The 15,508-nt window shown below is 34.1% G+C and overlaps 2 protein-coding genes and 1 non-coding gene across 6 annotated transcripts; 2 read left to right on the top strand and 1 right to left on the bottom strand.

Annotated features, from left to right (window-relative positions):
- Positions 1-3,500: 3,500 nt before the first annotated feature.
- LOC107936215 (U3 small nucleolar RNA-associated protein 18 homolog) lies at positions 3,501-5,821 on the bottom strand. Of its 3 annotated transcripts, none has more exons than XM_016868908.2 (2): positions 5,727-5,821; positions 3,501-5,524 (listed from the first exon to the last, which is right to left on the bottom strand). In XM_016868908.2, exon 2 carries the CDS (start codon positions 5,478-5,480, stop codon positions 3,804-3,806), a length of 1,677 nt encoding a protein of 558 aa, XP_016724397.2. In that variant the 5' UTR covers positions 5,481-5,524; positions 5,727-5,821; the 3' UTR covers positions 3,501-3,803. The 3 variants fall into 3 exon arrangements, with proteins under 3 accessions (XP_016724397.2, XP_016724398.2, XP_016724395.2); XM_016868909.2 differs by having other exon boundaries at positions 3,501-5,489; positions 5,727-5,820; XM_016868906.2 differs by having other exon boundaries at positions 3,501-5,554; positions 5,727-5,806.
- A 2,068-nt stretch (positions 5,822-7,889) lies between these two features.
- TRNAR-ACG (transfer RNA arginine (anticodon ACG)) lies at positions 7,890-7,962 on the top strand. Its single transcript has one exon. It is a non-coding gene; the product is annotated as a tRNA-Arg (tRNA).
- A 4,044-nt stretch (positions 7,963-12,006) lies between these two features.
- On the top strand, positions 12,007-15,499 carry LOC107936212 (F-box protein SKIP5). Of its 2 annotated transcripts, none has more exons than XM_016868901.2 (5): positions 12,007-12,266; positions 13,181-13,325; positions 13,407-13,485; positions 14,594-14,652; positions 14,964-15,499. In XM_016868901.2, the coding sequence occupies exons 1-5, from the start codon at positions 12,137-12,139 to the stop codon at positions 15,352-15,354; spliced, it is 804 nt and encodes a 267-aa protein (XP_016724390.2). In that variant the 5' UTR covers positions 12,007-12,136; the 3' UTR covers positions 15,355-15,499. The 2 variants fall into 2 exon arrangements, with proteins under 2 accessions (XP_016724390.2, XP_016724391.2); XM_016868902.2 differs by having other exon boundaries at positions 12,010-12,266; positions 15,009-15,499.
- Positions 15,500-15,508: the final 9 nt, after the last annotated feature.

A 15,508-nucleotide genomic window follows, 5' to 3' on the forward strand; every position in this document is an offset into this window, starting at 1 on the left:
TTCTGCATAAGGGAAAAAAAACCTAACATGTTCAAGTATCTCATTCTCCCACTGGTAGACCACTGAGTCGACTCCATGTCTCTTCCTTAAGTTCTCTGGAAAATTTCCCAACCAATGATTTATTACAACAGGAGCAACTAATATGGCCTAAACCCGATTCTCAAAATATTTTAGCTAGTATCAAATGCATGCAAAAATATAATTAATTGTTATCAAAAGATCAAAATTAGAATTTATTTAAACATGCAAAGACCATCCTTTTGTTAAAAAGAAAAATCAAAAGAGAACTTCTTTCTCTAAAGTTTCAAATTAGATAGCTACAAAAGGAATTGATGTTTCAAATTTAGAGAGTGGAGGAACAGCATATAAAAGAAGTCAAGCGTGTAGAGGAGCAAAATAAAAGTAGTTTGAAATCATGAGATATTTTGGGAGACCTTTAAAAAATTGGAATTTTGAAAAATAGGAGATAGAGAGGAAGCTTCAAGAGGTGTTTTCTGAGTTTGGGATGGACGACAGACAACGGATCACAACGAGGTCACGGCGGCTGGCGGCAAATAACTGGGTTAATGGCTACTTTTAGGTTTTTTTTTTTCCTTAAATGAAGCTATTTCTAGGTTGGTTCTTCAATTTGATGGAGAACAAAGGAAGAAGATGAAAAGATAGGGAGACGTGAGGTAAGTAGAGAGAAGTAATGGATGAACGAGAACAGAGAATTTTGTAGGTGTTATGCCCCATTTACATCAAGACATGCGGTAAGCCATAAAGGCCCCCAAACAATAAGCTTGAAACCAACGAATATGGAGGTCACCTACAAGTTTTCTCTCTTAGGATGATCATCCCAACAAGTCTAGGCTATTTCGAGTTTCAAAGTCTGCATTGAGAACGTGAAATTGTTGGTTACCAAACACCACGTAAGCACAACTGTATTATTTTATCAAGTCAAAATGAATAACAGGATTTGTCCCGTCATAAATATTCTCGTCCCATCAAAGACATCTCCATGTGTTTCGTAATGATGACTAAATGACAAATTTAATATATTAACACCATATTACACGGAACTCTCACTTATAAATACTTCTAAGAATGATGAAAAAGAGATTGACTTTCCAAGATACCGAGCCTATACTCTTGCAACTTCCCTTTAATTTTCAGCTTTCATCCTCTCTCAGACTTTGCTGCAGTAGCCCAGTCAAACTTTGTTGATGTTGTTTTTTGACTCTTCCTCAGCTCTTCCAAGAGCACGACCAATATGATCATCATCCTTGCCTTAGGTTTTGCCAGGCCATTCATCTCCCCTAATGATCATTTTTTTTTCTTGCAAAAAAGTAAAAAATAACTCTAACAATGGCAAAGAAGAAGCACCGCATGGCAAATCGAAGCAAACAAACCCTTGAAATGCAAAAATCGTTGCAGAAAAGCAACAAAAAAAAAACAATTCATAGTAGTTGTAGAAATTTCAAAATAAAAGGAGGCAAAATAAGCTCAAAAGGAAAAAACCCAAAGAATATATAGACCTGCCTCATAAAACGAATCGTTTTGAAGAATAAACAACGTTCAATGGCAACTCACCACCCATTCCAAAAGGTGGTTATTTATCATTATCACGACTCCTTACAAATGCCGTCTTCAAAATACATTTATTGTAGAATCTAAAAGGTTTTGATATAACATTTCACTGTAAAACAATGTCACTATCTGGAACAACCTGTAAAGGAGAAAGTTAATGGATTAGAACGTCTCGAGGAAGGCCACTTTATAACCCTCCTCTAAACTTGAAAAAGGGGAATATTGTTATATCCTCATCTGTGTTAAGACACGTGACAAGCCAGAAAGGCACGAAACAGTAAGTCTATCACCAGTGAACCAGGAGGTCACCTGCAAATTTTCCCTCCCGGGATGACCATCTGGACAAGTACAAGTCATATGTTGTCTGAGTCTTAGAGTCTTCATAAAAAACGTAAAGTCTTTTGTCACTAAACACCACATGGGATCTACTGCCCTATTCCATCTAGTCAGAATGAATGACAAGATTTGTCTTATCATAGACATCCTCATCTTACCGAAAACACCACCTACGTGTTCCGCAATGATGACTAAATAGCAAGTTTGACTCATTAACACTATCTTACACGAAACCCTCGCCTATAAATACTTCTAAGAACAATGAAGAAGGGATCGACTCGCTAAAATACCAAGCCTATACTCTGCCAACTTACCTTTACTATCTTCGTCTCCACTCTCAATAACCTTCAGCTTTTCGCCCCGGCTAGGTGAACTGACCTCCATCGCTATCACCACTCTCTCCTCCATATCTTCTTGTCGTATCACCATGTAACAGGGAGAATTTATTTGAAAAGATAGAATAAAAATAAATATTATGTTATCGTTATTATATAATTTTAATATTTTATATTAATTAAAAAACGAAAAAGTAAAATATTTTATATTAATTAAAATTAAAATATTATATTTTCATTAAAGGCAAATTTTATATTTTTATATTTTTAATTTATTGTTCAATATAATTAAATTAAATTTATATAATTGAAATAATAAACAAATATTATTTATTTAAGGGTAATAATGTTATTTCTATTCTTATTATTTACTTATTCCTTCAACTTTACAGTATCCGACCATTCTATTTAATCAACCAAACCATGTAATTCATATTATCTCTCTATTCCATTTCTACCGAATAATTATTCAATTCAGAGTTTTTATTTACCCCTATTTGGGGATATTTTTATTCTATTACTTTTTATTTAAATTATTTTATAAAAAAATATAATTAAAAATCAACATAATCAATCATTTCTTTTAATCAATTAAAAACCGTATTAATTTTATCTATTCAAACAAAATAAATATACACATTTTTAAACCTTCAGTAGTTTTTCTTCAGTCTTGCTTTATATAATTATTTGCCCAAGTATAGAAAAGCACAGGTTACCTTTGCATAAGCAATGGAGCAATGTTGAGTTCTGTATGTATTGGATGTCACATGTTAAGAGTCACTACATAAACCATTTTTCTCCACAGAAAGAAAGAATCTCACTTTTATGGTCGGGGAACTCCCAAATGTCATCTTGGATGAAGATTTTGGCTTTTCTTTTTACTAAAAAATGCATGTCCGAATCAATTATAATCAAAATAAATTCGTTTATCCATACTTGAGAGCATGGTTTGATCCCCAAGTTCACCTGTATAGTAGCGTAGTGTATGTGTGATCGTGTATTATATAAAAAAATTAATCATTACAAAATATGCAATACAGAGCACAATCATATTAGCAAGCAAGAATATAGCTGATATATGTGAAGTCTAACCTTAGACATCAAAAACCCAATATTAGGATAATTCCAAAAAAAGATTATCACCAAATATTGCCAAAACTTGCTTGGAATAATGATTAGAGCTTTAAACCCTGTCATCCCCCTCCCCGTTATGACCCCAGTATCTTGATGATAAAAAACAAAAAGAGTAGTCTCCAAATATTCAATAAAGCAAGGCAAAATTGTTAAATAAGATATCACTAAGAGAAATTACAACAGAGATCAGAAAAAAACTAGAACAACCAAAAAGTTCACACTAAGAACATGTTTGAAGCTACTGTGTCCAAAACTTAAGCTCTTTGATCATTCCTTATAAGTAAAGGCAAAACCCAAAAGATCGAATTAACGAAAAGAAAGGTTGTTCATCCACCAGAGAGGACGATTGAAACTATACTGCAGCTGAATGAACTCACCTTACAAGAATAAATGATGCTTCAAACAAGTTAAGAGGGGTAAAGATCCACTCTATGCATGATTGTAGTGATGCAACTTGTATAGTAGCACTTTGCCGGCGGCGTTTCCAACAGCCATGAAACCACCACCAGGACTGAAATCCAGACAGCGGGGATACTGTAAGTTCTTATTCAGTGGAGGCCAATTAGAGTAGACTGTAAATGATGGGACATGTATCAGCTTTAAACTGTTTTTCTTCATGGTAGAACAGATAGCTAGTATTTGAGCATCACTATTAAACTTCATAAAATCGACTTTGGTGGTTAGATTCTCGACGGTCTTGATTGGTTTCCTTTTACCTCCCAAAAATTCATCCCTATTGTAAACGTTCACTATCCCGCTATCAGAACCAGCGGCAAACATTCTTCCATTCAGTGATGTACAAAGAGCCGTACCATTAATGCAGCCTTCATCAACAGCCTTATGGATGCATGTTCTAGTTCTCAAGTCCCAATGGTAGACTTCTCCATCCCCGCCAGAGCTCAATAATCGGTTCCCGTTATCAGCAAAAGCTAGAGAGCGGACTGTTCCGTTCATCTTAAGTGCTCCAATCAGCTCCTTTGTTTTGGATGAAACCAACAAGATATAACCTTCATTTCCCAAAAACGCAATTGTGCTAGAATCGGGGGAAATCTCAAAAACTTCCAAGCTTTTTTCCTCCCTACCAACCAGTGGCCCTATTTTATCAACTTTTCCTTTCACTAAATCAAAACAGTAGAAGAACTTCCTCCTCCCTGCTATAATGACCTGGGAACCATCAGGCATGAAAGATGCCTTACGAATCGGACAATCTTCAAGAAAAACACTTTGTATTTTGGTATTCCGTTTACCATCGATCTGGAAAAACCTGATCCTTCGATCCAATCCAGCAGCAAGTAGTAACTGAGCATTCCTGTGGAACTGAACTGAATTTATCGGGCCATTGGAAGGTTCCTCAGCATTTGCATCCACGAGTCTCGAATACTCAAGAAGCCCTGGCAACAATTTAACCCTACTCTTCACCACAAGATCTTCATTTGTTCTAAGAATATCATCAATAACTTCACCGTTTCCATAACCAGAAGCTGCCACTACACCCTTTTCTTCATCTGATGATTCATCATCATAACCATGATCGTTCCTTAACCCTGAATCTAGCTTGGCCCATTCTGTCCCGGGGTTCAGCTTAGCATGTTGAGCCCTCAATCTCGAAACATACTCCAAACCAGAAATCACACTCTCATCCTCTTCTTTCCTCAACTTCCTCAACCTATTGACCTTAGCTATGTTTATCACGGTTCTTTCCTCCTCCTCATCCACCCAAGCAGCTTTCCTTTCCTTACAAGTCTTCTGCTCATAATCACTTTCCTCAGACAACTCCACATCGTTCGTGGAACTGTCCAAGAAGAACAAAGCAGAACCGTCTTCAGCAACAACATCGTGAGCTTTTTCCTCCACTTGTTTACCAAATTCAAGGGGGGAATAAATCGACCCGAAAAGAAAACTTTCAAGCTTTTTAATTTCTTTCTCCTGCTCAACCTCAATCTGATTTTCTTTTTCTTTCTTTCTCTTTTTCAACTTAGAGATTTCAAAATCAGATTCCAACCCATTCTCAGTATCATTGATATCTCCATTAATCGAAACCACTTCATCATCCCTTTTAAACTTCACCTTGTTTCTAGACACTGGGTTTTGAGATATCAAACTCATGTTTTCCCTCTTTCAAAGGTTCAGAATAAAAAACAAACAAAAACCTGATGAATAAAGGTCAACAAACCAAATTCCTGAGCAGCATATAAATAAGTATTAAATCAAAATACGAAAAACAACACAAACACCATATCATAGATACACCGCCATGTCAAACTCAAACTTAGATGACATGCATAAAATTTAAAAACCCAAGTTGAGAAAAGTGATACGGAACAAGACGAAGGGAAACACAGTAAGGCCTACCTGATGTTTTTCCAGGGAGGGGGCGGCCGCTGAGAAAATAAGGTCAGTTCGAAGTTAAAATCCGTTGGGTTACAATTTTTTTTTTTTGTTGGCCCATTTAATAATTATTAAATTTTATTAACATATCACTCACATATATATATATACATATTTAAAATTATTTTTAAAAATTGAATTTAATAAACGGTTCAATATCTTAATTTTATAATTTTTAAAATTTTACAAAAAATTTAAAAGTTATTAAAAAAATTAACATTTTTATATATTTTTAAATTCTTTATAATTATATTTTTATATATTTTCTAATAATTTTTTAAAATTTTTGTAATATTTTATTCAATTTTAGGCTTAAATATTAAAAAATCAACATAAAATAATTTAAGAAATCAATTAAACCCTTCTAAAATAATTAAAATGTTTAATTTAAGCCATTGCGTCATCACTTAACGATCCATCAAAGGCTTGATAGAAAACTTTATTTCAAGGTCTTAATGAAGTGCAATTCATAATTCGAAGGATTCAATTAGACCTGTCCATGGGCCGGGCCGGGTTCGGGTCAGACCCGAAAAATTTTCGGCCCGCCTCCTAGGCTCGGGCCCGGCCCGGCCCGAAATATGGGCCTGAAATTTTGCCCATGCCCGCCCGGGAAAAATATCATAAGCCATAGCTCGGCCTGGCCCGGCCCATTTTTTAAAAAACATTAAAAAATTATTTTAAAAATAAAAAATTAAAAATAAAATTATTTTAAAAGTATTTTGAAATTAAAAAATAAAAATAAAAAATATATATTTATTATATTCGGGCCGGGCCCGGGCAAAAAAGTGGTGCCCGAGGCTCGGCCTATTTTTTAAACGAGCCTTGTTTTTTTGCCCAAGCCCATATTTCAGGCCTATATTTTTACCCGAACCCTCCCATATTTCGAACAGGCCGTCGGGCCGGGCCGGGCTGCCCAGCCCATGGACAGGTCTAGATTCAATTAGATATTTTGCTTTGGTGTTCAATTGATTTTTTTTTAAAATTATTTTATGATAGCAATTTGGCAAGTATTTACAACATTATGGTACATATACGATGTGAGGAGAATAATTACATAAAATTTGTATTATTAACACCGTTATAATTCTTTTATTAAATTCACTTATTTAATATTTTGAAATTAAAAAAAAAATTACTTGGTAGTATGTAACTGTAATAATTACGTTAAAAATAATGATATAGATTTTTATTTTTTTTAAAACCTCATTAGAATTCTTCATGAAAAATAATTTTTTTGTTAGAATAATGTTCTTAAGAAAAATTGATGTCAGCATAATTATTAATTATTTAGAATAATTAATGATGTTACAAAAATAGAGGAACCAAATTATGTAAATATATATATATATATAAACTTAAATCACAAAATGTTAATTAAATTATACTCTTTTTCCCAAGCTGGTACCTCAATTATATTCTGATACTCAAATTACCCCAAGTCATCAAAAAAAATCTATTAACCAATTATTTTATGACACATGATACTTTTAAATAAAAATAAAAATAAAAATTTTTAATTTAATTTAATTATAAAAAATTAAATTAAATTAAAACTTTTCAATTCTTTTACACACCCGCCCTCCTCAGGATTCTTTCTTTTCTTTTAATGCATTTTTTAATTGTTAGTTAATTTTTCTTTACAATTCTCTTACCATTTTTCTTCTACTCACTTTCTTCGTAGTTTTCGGATTTCATACTTTATTTGAGTTTATTTTTCGTTATAAAAGTTCACTCAACATTAATTATTTTATACAAAGTATATAAAAACGATTGAAAAAAGTTATTTTTAGAAAAAATAATACATGAGTTTTGAATCGGGATGATAAATGAATCAAAATCGAAGTTTAAAAACGGAAAATAAGTTCTCCAAAATTTGAGTTTTGTTATGAAAAATTTAGGTTTGGATGAATTTTTAAATATTTTATTATCAGAGTTGTTGGGTGAAAAGTAAGAGTGATGAATATGTATATAATTAAAAAAAACCTTAAAAGAAAATAATATTAAACATTATTTTTTTAGTTAAAAGCTGGGAAAGAATTCTAGTTTCTCTGGTTTGGTTTGTCTATGCATCTTGCTGACATCAACATATTTAATAAATATGAGTATACTCGTCGTCGGTGCAACAAGGACTCCATGGCCCAATGGATAAGGCGCTGGTCTACGGAACCAGAGATTCTGGGTTCGATCCCCAGTGGAGTCGCTGTTTATCTAAAAGTTTTGGCCCCCAATAGACGACAACAAGAGCCAGGCCTTAAGGTGTCATATTTTTAGGCCGACAGCCATCAAAACTGAAGTCTACAACTTCTTTTTTGCAAATTTCAAACTAGTCTTAATGTTTTGAATTAATAAGCATTTTAATTCAGTCATATAAACAATGTAATTAGAATTTTTACCTTTAGGTAATTGTTATTAACAATATAAAAGAAAATATAATGGAACAATATTTTATGCACCGTCGGTGTAATAATTTTATGTACCATCAGTGAATAATAACATGTCACATCATCATCAAATAAAACAAAAAATAATGGAGAACTTATAAATAAATATTAATAACTCCCGGGTTTAGGATCTTAGGTTTAGGAGTTTAGGATCTAGGGTCTCAAATTTAGGGTTTCGATTTTAGCATTTATTTATAATTAATAATTATTTAAGTATGTTTAAATAAAATTATCAGTATTTATTTTAAAAAAAATACTTTTTTATTTAATGATGCAATGTCATATTATTAAACGATGATTAATGAGACTTATACACCCATGTATCAAATATTCTCCCAATTAAGAGAAATATTCACATTAAAAAAAGCGAATGCTTTGAAGAGTGGGTAGTCTATTTATAGGAGTGAATGACCAAAACCTTTTCAGAAAAATCGAGAGGTTGTAGGTCTTTCAAGACATTGGTCATTCAATGACCACCCGGACAATGGAAAACGAAGGATTGCTTGTGGGTGCTTCTCAAATGACTTGCTATGTTGTCACTTGTCCAAAGTTAGAGGGGTATAACCAAACATTAAAAATTAAATCTTTAAAATAAGAAAAAGAAATAAAAACTCTGAGAAAATGTTTCTCCCAATCTTTTATAACATGCATCTCCAGCAATCTGTCATCCACCTTAACAAAATGTGTAATAAAGCCATTAGGATCATGGGCTTTTTCAACAACATGTTAGCTTGCTAAGCAGTTTTACAAAAAGTTGGGTTTAAGACCCTGAAATCTTTGTCCAAATTTTGGCCTATAAATCCCGATTGGGTTTAATTAAGCAGTTCAGCTAAACTCAAAGAACCAACCGAAGTACTAACTCGTGTCTGACTGTCGTGTCGGTTTATTGTTCATTGCATACCATAGTTAATATCTTAGGAAAAAAAATATACTTTTCGTAAGGCAAAGGCGGGCCATGGAGGTGGAAGAGCTAGAGAAGAGAAAGTCCAGAAAGATTACGTCTTCTTCTCCTTCTTCAGCTCTTATAAATAACCTTGATGATGGCTGCCTTATCTCCCATTCCAGGTTGGGTATTTAATAAAAATTCTATTAAGATATGATTTACAATTCTATTCCATTATAGCTTAATTCCAGTATAACATTGTTTCATCCAAAGATCCGCAGGCTCCAAGGCACTCACAAGGAGAGGCCGTTAAGGAAAAGGGAAAAACAAAGGAAGCGTCGTAGGTTGCAAAAAATGGTCAAATTATGAAGAACATGTGGGCCCCACCATAAGATGATCAAAAAAGAAACCTAATTACACATTAATTAAAATCTTTTTCTTACAGAAATACCAGGAATATTGTTCATCAGATAACATTTTCGACTGTTCTCTTATTTTTAACATTGCTCTGTTCTCTCGATGAAAAAATAAAATAAAATAAAAAAAGACACATAAACAACAAAATAAAATAAAAACCACTGATACAGAGATGATCAGCTCACGGGGATTATGGAAGAATCAGCGCAGCACTCACCAATTAGACAGCAGCAACGCAAAGCCGCGAGACAGCCCTCAAGGAAACCAGGCCTTGGAGGTGGAGCAGCATACTGTGGAGGTGGTGCCATCACTGGGGGATAACCTTGAGCAGGGTAAGGAGCAGCATAATGTGGAGGTGCAGCAGCATACTGTGGAGGTGGTGCCATCGCTGGGGGATAACCTTGAGGAGGGTAAGGGTCAGGACAAAAATACTTGGGATCACTCATATTTGGAAACTAAAACTCAAAAATCAAAATCTAGTCCAATTGACAAGTGATTGAATGTAGGCGGAAAATGTTTTATAGAAAAAAAGGGTTGTCCAAGGGCCTCGCCCCCCACGGGGTAAAAAAGTCATAACCACCCCATATTAGATTTCCAGAAATCGACAAGAGTCAAAATGGTTAAGAGCTCGATCGAAAGTGGAGAGAAACAGCCAAATATTACATTTTAAATACCGTTTTATTTTTTCCACCCTTCCAAAAGATCCAATCCACGGTCATCCGTCATCCTACAACAAAATTTTTCTTTACAAATGCGCCTATTTGCCCATCAAACCTCAAGCTCCTAATCAAACCGATTCTAAAAGACTTAAAATGCTTTATAGTCAAAAAGGGTCCGCAAGGCCACCCCCGCCCGCGCGCGCGGGTAAATTAACGCACGACAGAAGGTCATAACTCCCTCCTACAAAAAAAAGAAAAACAAAGTTTTGACAAGAGTCAAATCTTAGCCTAATGGTTAAGAGCTCGGTAGAAAGTGGAGAGAAACAGCCAACTATTACATTTTAAATCCCATTAAACCTCAAGCTCCTAATCAACTAAAATTCCTGTTAGTCATTTTAGCAAATAAAAACCCTACCTCTACTCTCATCTTCACGTAATCTCAAAAGTTACAATTTTAGTCTAAAATCTTGTTGGAAATTTCTTGAGATTCTTGAAGCTTTGCAATCAAGTCCCAATCCATCTTCTTCATCCAGTCATTGGATCTTGCGTCGATTTCTCATGAAATCCCCGTCAACATCAGTATGTACTATGTTACCTGTCAATTAGGACTTTTCAATTTTAGGTGACAACCAATTTAATAAAAATAAAAATTCCTTCTGTAAAATTGAGCTAAAGCTAAAGTTGCATATATCATACGATATATTAAATCAAATTTCATATATAATGTTTTATATTAATATTGACATATATTACGGAATAAAAAAAATTCTTTTATTAATAAATTTTAAGATGTGTTTGATAAACAGAAAAACTAAGCATTGTAAATCTATTTGATATATTAATTATTTTGTTTGATAATGGTAAATTTTGATTTTTAAAAATTTATAATTTCATAAATTTAATCGATTATTTATTCTAAGGTAAACTCCTAAAATAGTCACTTTTATTTGTTTCAGGTTACATTTTAGTCACTTATGTTTGAGATGTTACATTTTAGCCACTTACGTTATCATGGGTTGTTAGTAACAACCATGCAATGGCATGTAACTAAATGCATAGGTAAGAACAAAACAAACCCTAACCAATAATAAGTGCTAAAAATAATATTTTTTAACCTCATTTTTAACGTGTTTTGGGTGATTGTCTGATGTCAATTGTGATACTCCCAATCCTTTAAATTCATGTTTTAATGCTTAATAAAGTACTTGAGAACAAAATGAGCGAAAACCAAAGCATCAAAGTAAACTGAAGAGCCACAAGAGTTGCACCTTTTCACACGGCCAATCCATTCAAGCATGTGGTATGTCGTGTCGATTTCATGGGATTATGTACTAAACAGCAAAAAATCACGATTTTTTTAAGTATTCTAAAACTATATATGACAAAAATAATAAAATAGGAAGGAACCGCCAAATAATACTCAAGAAAATTACTCAAAAAATACTATTGAAGCTTACTTTAAAACAGATTTCCGTCACTATTGAAGATTCATAATTGATATATTAGGAAATTATCGTGAGTTTGTTTTATTCTTATGGTTATGAAGTATCTTTGACTTTTCCCTTTTGCATCTCCAACAATGAAGATTCATAATTGATATATTAGGAAATTATCGTGAATTTGTTTTATTCTTATGGTTATAAAGTATCTTTGACTTTTCTCTTTTCATCTCCAACAATCTGCCATCCACTTTAACAAAATGTGTAACAAAGCCATTAGGATCATGGGCTTTTTCAACAACATGTTAGCTTGCTAAGCAGTTTTACAAAAAGTTGGGTTTAAGACCCTGAAATCTTTGTCCAAATTTCGGCCTATAAATCCGGATTGGGTTTAATTAAGCAGTTCAGCTAAACTCAAAGAACCAACCGAAGTACTAACTCGTGTCTGACTGTCGTGTCGGTTTATTGTTCATTGCATACCATAGTTAATATCTTAGAAAAAAAATATATACTTTTCGTAAGGCAAAGACGGGCCATGGAGGTGGAAGAGCTAGAGAAGAGAAAGTCCAGAAAGATTACGTCTTCTTCTCCTTCTTCAGCTCTTATAAATAACCTTGATGATGGCTGCCTTATGCATATTTTCAGCTTCTTGTCTCCCATTCCAGGTTGGGTATTTTTCCCCCTATAAACCCTTTTCTTAATGAATATTTTTCATTTGATTGATCTCTGCAAATATTAGTTCATTTGGTGCTACGGTTCTTTATTTATCTTCAATTTTGTATTTGTTCATCTGGGTATTAAGCAAGTTATGTTAATTTTAACTCAGTCGTTGGTTTTGGTTTCATAGGAAGTTGGCTTACGGTCAATTGTTTTTTTTTTTTAGGTAACGATGCAATTGGATTTTTTGTTGGCATTTTATATTGGTGTTTAAAAATTTCTGTTATTTTTAGATTTATAGGAAGTGAAGTAATGGTTAATTCAAGTTATTTTAGGTTAATTATATTTATTGGGAATTTCTCTTCAAGTTCTTATGATGGAGTGAGAAAGCATATGTAAGGTATTTGGCCCAGATAGTTCTTATTTTAGAAGAAATGAACTTGGATATTCTTTGTGAAATGCATGGAATGACATATCTTTACACTCTTTTTCTTCTTGTATTTGGTGGATGTCTCCCGGTTTTTGAGGCTTTGACTACTTATGCTAAGGTGGAGGCGAGCAAAACTTTACAAATGTTGGGATTTATGTAACGTCATCTAAAGATTTCTTTTATTGAATGCTTCCAAATTAGTGGGTATTCTTGTAACTTTGGTTATGTGGTGCTAATGATAGGATGTTTAGTTGTTTCCTAAGAGAACTTGATGCTAATGAGGTAAAAATGTCTGAAAAGAATCCATTCAAGTAATTTGCTTTCCAATAGCATTCCTATTTTGTCTTTTCTTTTGTTTTCTTTTTCCATTGGCTTTCGGAAGTTCCACATTTTAGCAACACTGAAAGCATTTTAGCAGGCACCGTCATTTCTGATGATTTTTAATCCTGGTACCAAGTGCGATCTCTTTTACATATTGCTATTGAGTTGCAGATCGGTATAACACCGCCCTCGTTTGCCACAGATGGTGTTATTTGGCGTGTCACCCTCGACTGTGGCTGCGAGTAGATAGATCTGTTCAGGATTTTTCTGAACCTGGTGTTTTCCCCAATATTGAAGAAGCTGTGTCTGCAGCCAGGTACATAAAACTACTTCTAATTTGTGGTTTGGGATTATATGGTATATTACTGAGACCGTATCTCCAAACTCTCCCTTTTAGACCTGGCGACACTATTCTAATTGCAGCTGGCGGCAGTCATCTTGCCTCTAATATTCAGATTAAAAAACCTCTCTGCCTGGTATGTCCTTATGATTCTGCAAAAGTCAGTTTACAGATAAATTGCTTCCTTGGTATGTATTTACTCTTTGAAATACAAATTTCTGAGAAAAAAACTTGGATCTGCACCCATGGCTGGCGCATATTCTTACATAGCATGGGGATGTAACCCTTCAAGTACCCTTTGTGTGATCCATTATAGATATCTCAACATGGATGCCTCTTAATAATGGCCATGGGTGTTAAACCTGAAGTTGGGCATACGTGTCTCGGACACATTTCTGTATCAGACACTAACACTCAAATCGAAGTAATGCAGGGAACTTCCACAAGTATTGACTTTGAATGTGCTGTCCTATACATTCTGCCACCCTTTTTTTTAATGCGATACCATTATATTTGATAATGGAGATGCTTTAAGTTCTTTCTCATTTTATTGTTTTAGTTTCTCTTTAGTTATCATTTATGTTGATACACTTTTTCGTCTTATTTTAATGCATATGATATTTTTTTCTGTAAAATGCACGCAAAGATGTTTCTTATTAGTATTATTTGAAATACAAGACATGTTTATGCCAAATATTTTGTTATGAGATATATATGATCATGGATCTTTCAATGGGTGATTACTTTAGAGCTTTACTTATGTTTTCAAAAGATGTATGGAGTCAATATATAGGCCTAGAACCCCTACTATTTGGCCTGAGATGATTTAAAACTGCATTTAAGCAATAGCAACTTATTTGATTCAAATATCGGGCTGTGGGTAACCTCTGCCTAGTGCGACCTAGTGCTACCTACATTTGTTGATTTTGTTCCATCCCTCTTGCACTAAATTATAACCTATTCTCGTTATTTGTGGTTAGGAGTTTTTGAGTTTAGGATTATGTTATAGATAACTCAACATAGATGACATGAGACCATGCTCAAAAGATGTTTGAACCACTCGTAATGAGCTGTAGGACATGATTCTCTTAAAAGTCTCTTTCCCCATCCCCTACTCAGCTCTCTTATTTATCTCCTGATAAAGAGATCAAGGCCTTGAGTTGAGAATGAAGATAATCTTTTTGTAATAATTGTATAAAAAGTTATTGTTTTTGCCTCACTTCTATCTCAACTACTTTCTTCAGATCGGCGGAGGTGAGCTTCCTGATGAAACAACTGTCATCTGTTTGCGAGGTTCAGACAGGTTTGCAAATTTTCTGACTATGTTTTTGCTTCGTATGTTGAATGTGGTAATTTGTTGAGAGGTTTCTCCATGTTATATCTAGAAATCTTGTGTCGAGCCACCTCCATATTGTTTAAAATTAGCAGCTTCACGATTAAAGGCCTGGATGATGTTTTCAGCATGCGATTTGCTTGAAATGTTCTCTTTTATTTGTTGTTGTGATTTATGATAAAACTAAAGGAGCAGATTGTATGCTACCTGCTATGAAAGAATATGGATATTCAACAGTCTGGAGATGGCTCTATAAGGTCACAATTATTATTTTTTAATAGAGAGAAACAACCTGCACGTTTGTGCTGTTCATTTTGGTGGAGCAGTGCATTGGAGTTTCTATCAACCTGCAAGCTGACAAACTTAACGGTGAAGGCGGAGCTAGGTTGCTGCTTGCTTCATAGGAGTGGAAGGCTAATTATAGATGAATGCATACTTCAGTGTGAATCAAACCCGTTGGACTATCTGTCATGCCCGATCATGAGTACAGCCGGAAGTGGGGTGTTTCCCTCCAACCTGAAGAGTGATGGTGATAGCATTTCTGTATCGCACACTCGGATTGAAGGAGGTGCAAAGGCTGTTTTGACGAGTGGAGATCTAGCACTACAGCAAGTTCGAGTCATTTATGCTCGAACTTGTCTCTATTTCTGGTTCGACGTTGGTTGTAGATAATTGGATTAGGGAATTCAATTTAATTCCTGAATGTTGTTTTGTTTTCTGTAGGAACAATATCTAATGTAGCCATAGCCATAGCCATAGCCAAAGGCATTGTATGTTATCAGACCATTTGCAACAAACGTTCCTTTTCTATTTTTTAGTAGATTTG

This window comes from Gossypium hirsutum, chromosome D04, assembly GCF_007990345.1.
Source record: "Gossypium hirsutum isolate 1008001.06 chromosome D04, Gossypium_hirsutum_v2.1, whole genome shotgun sequence".
NCBI classification, from domain to species: Eukaryota; Viridiplantae; Streptophyta; class Magnoliopsida; order Malvales; family Malvaceae; genus Gossypium; species Gossypium hirsutum.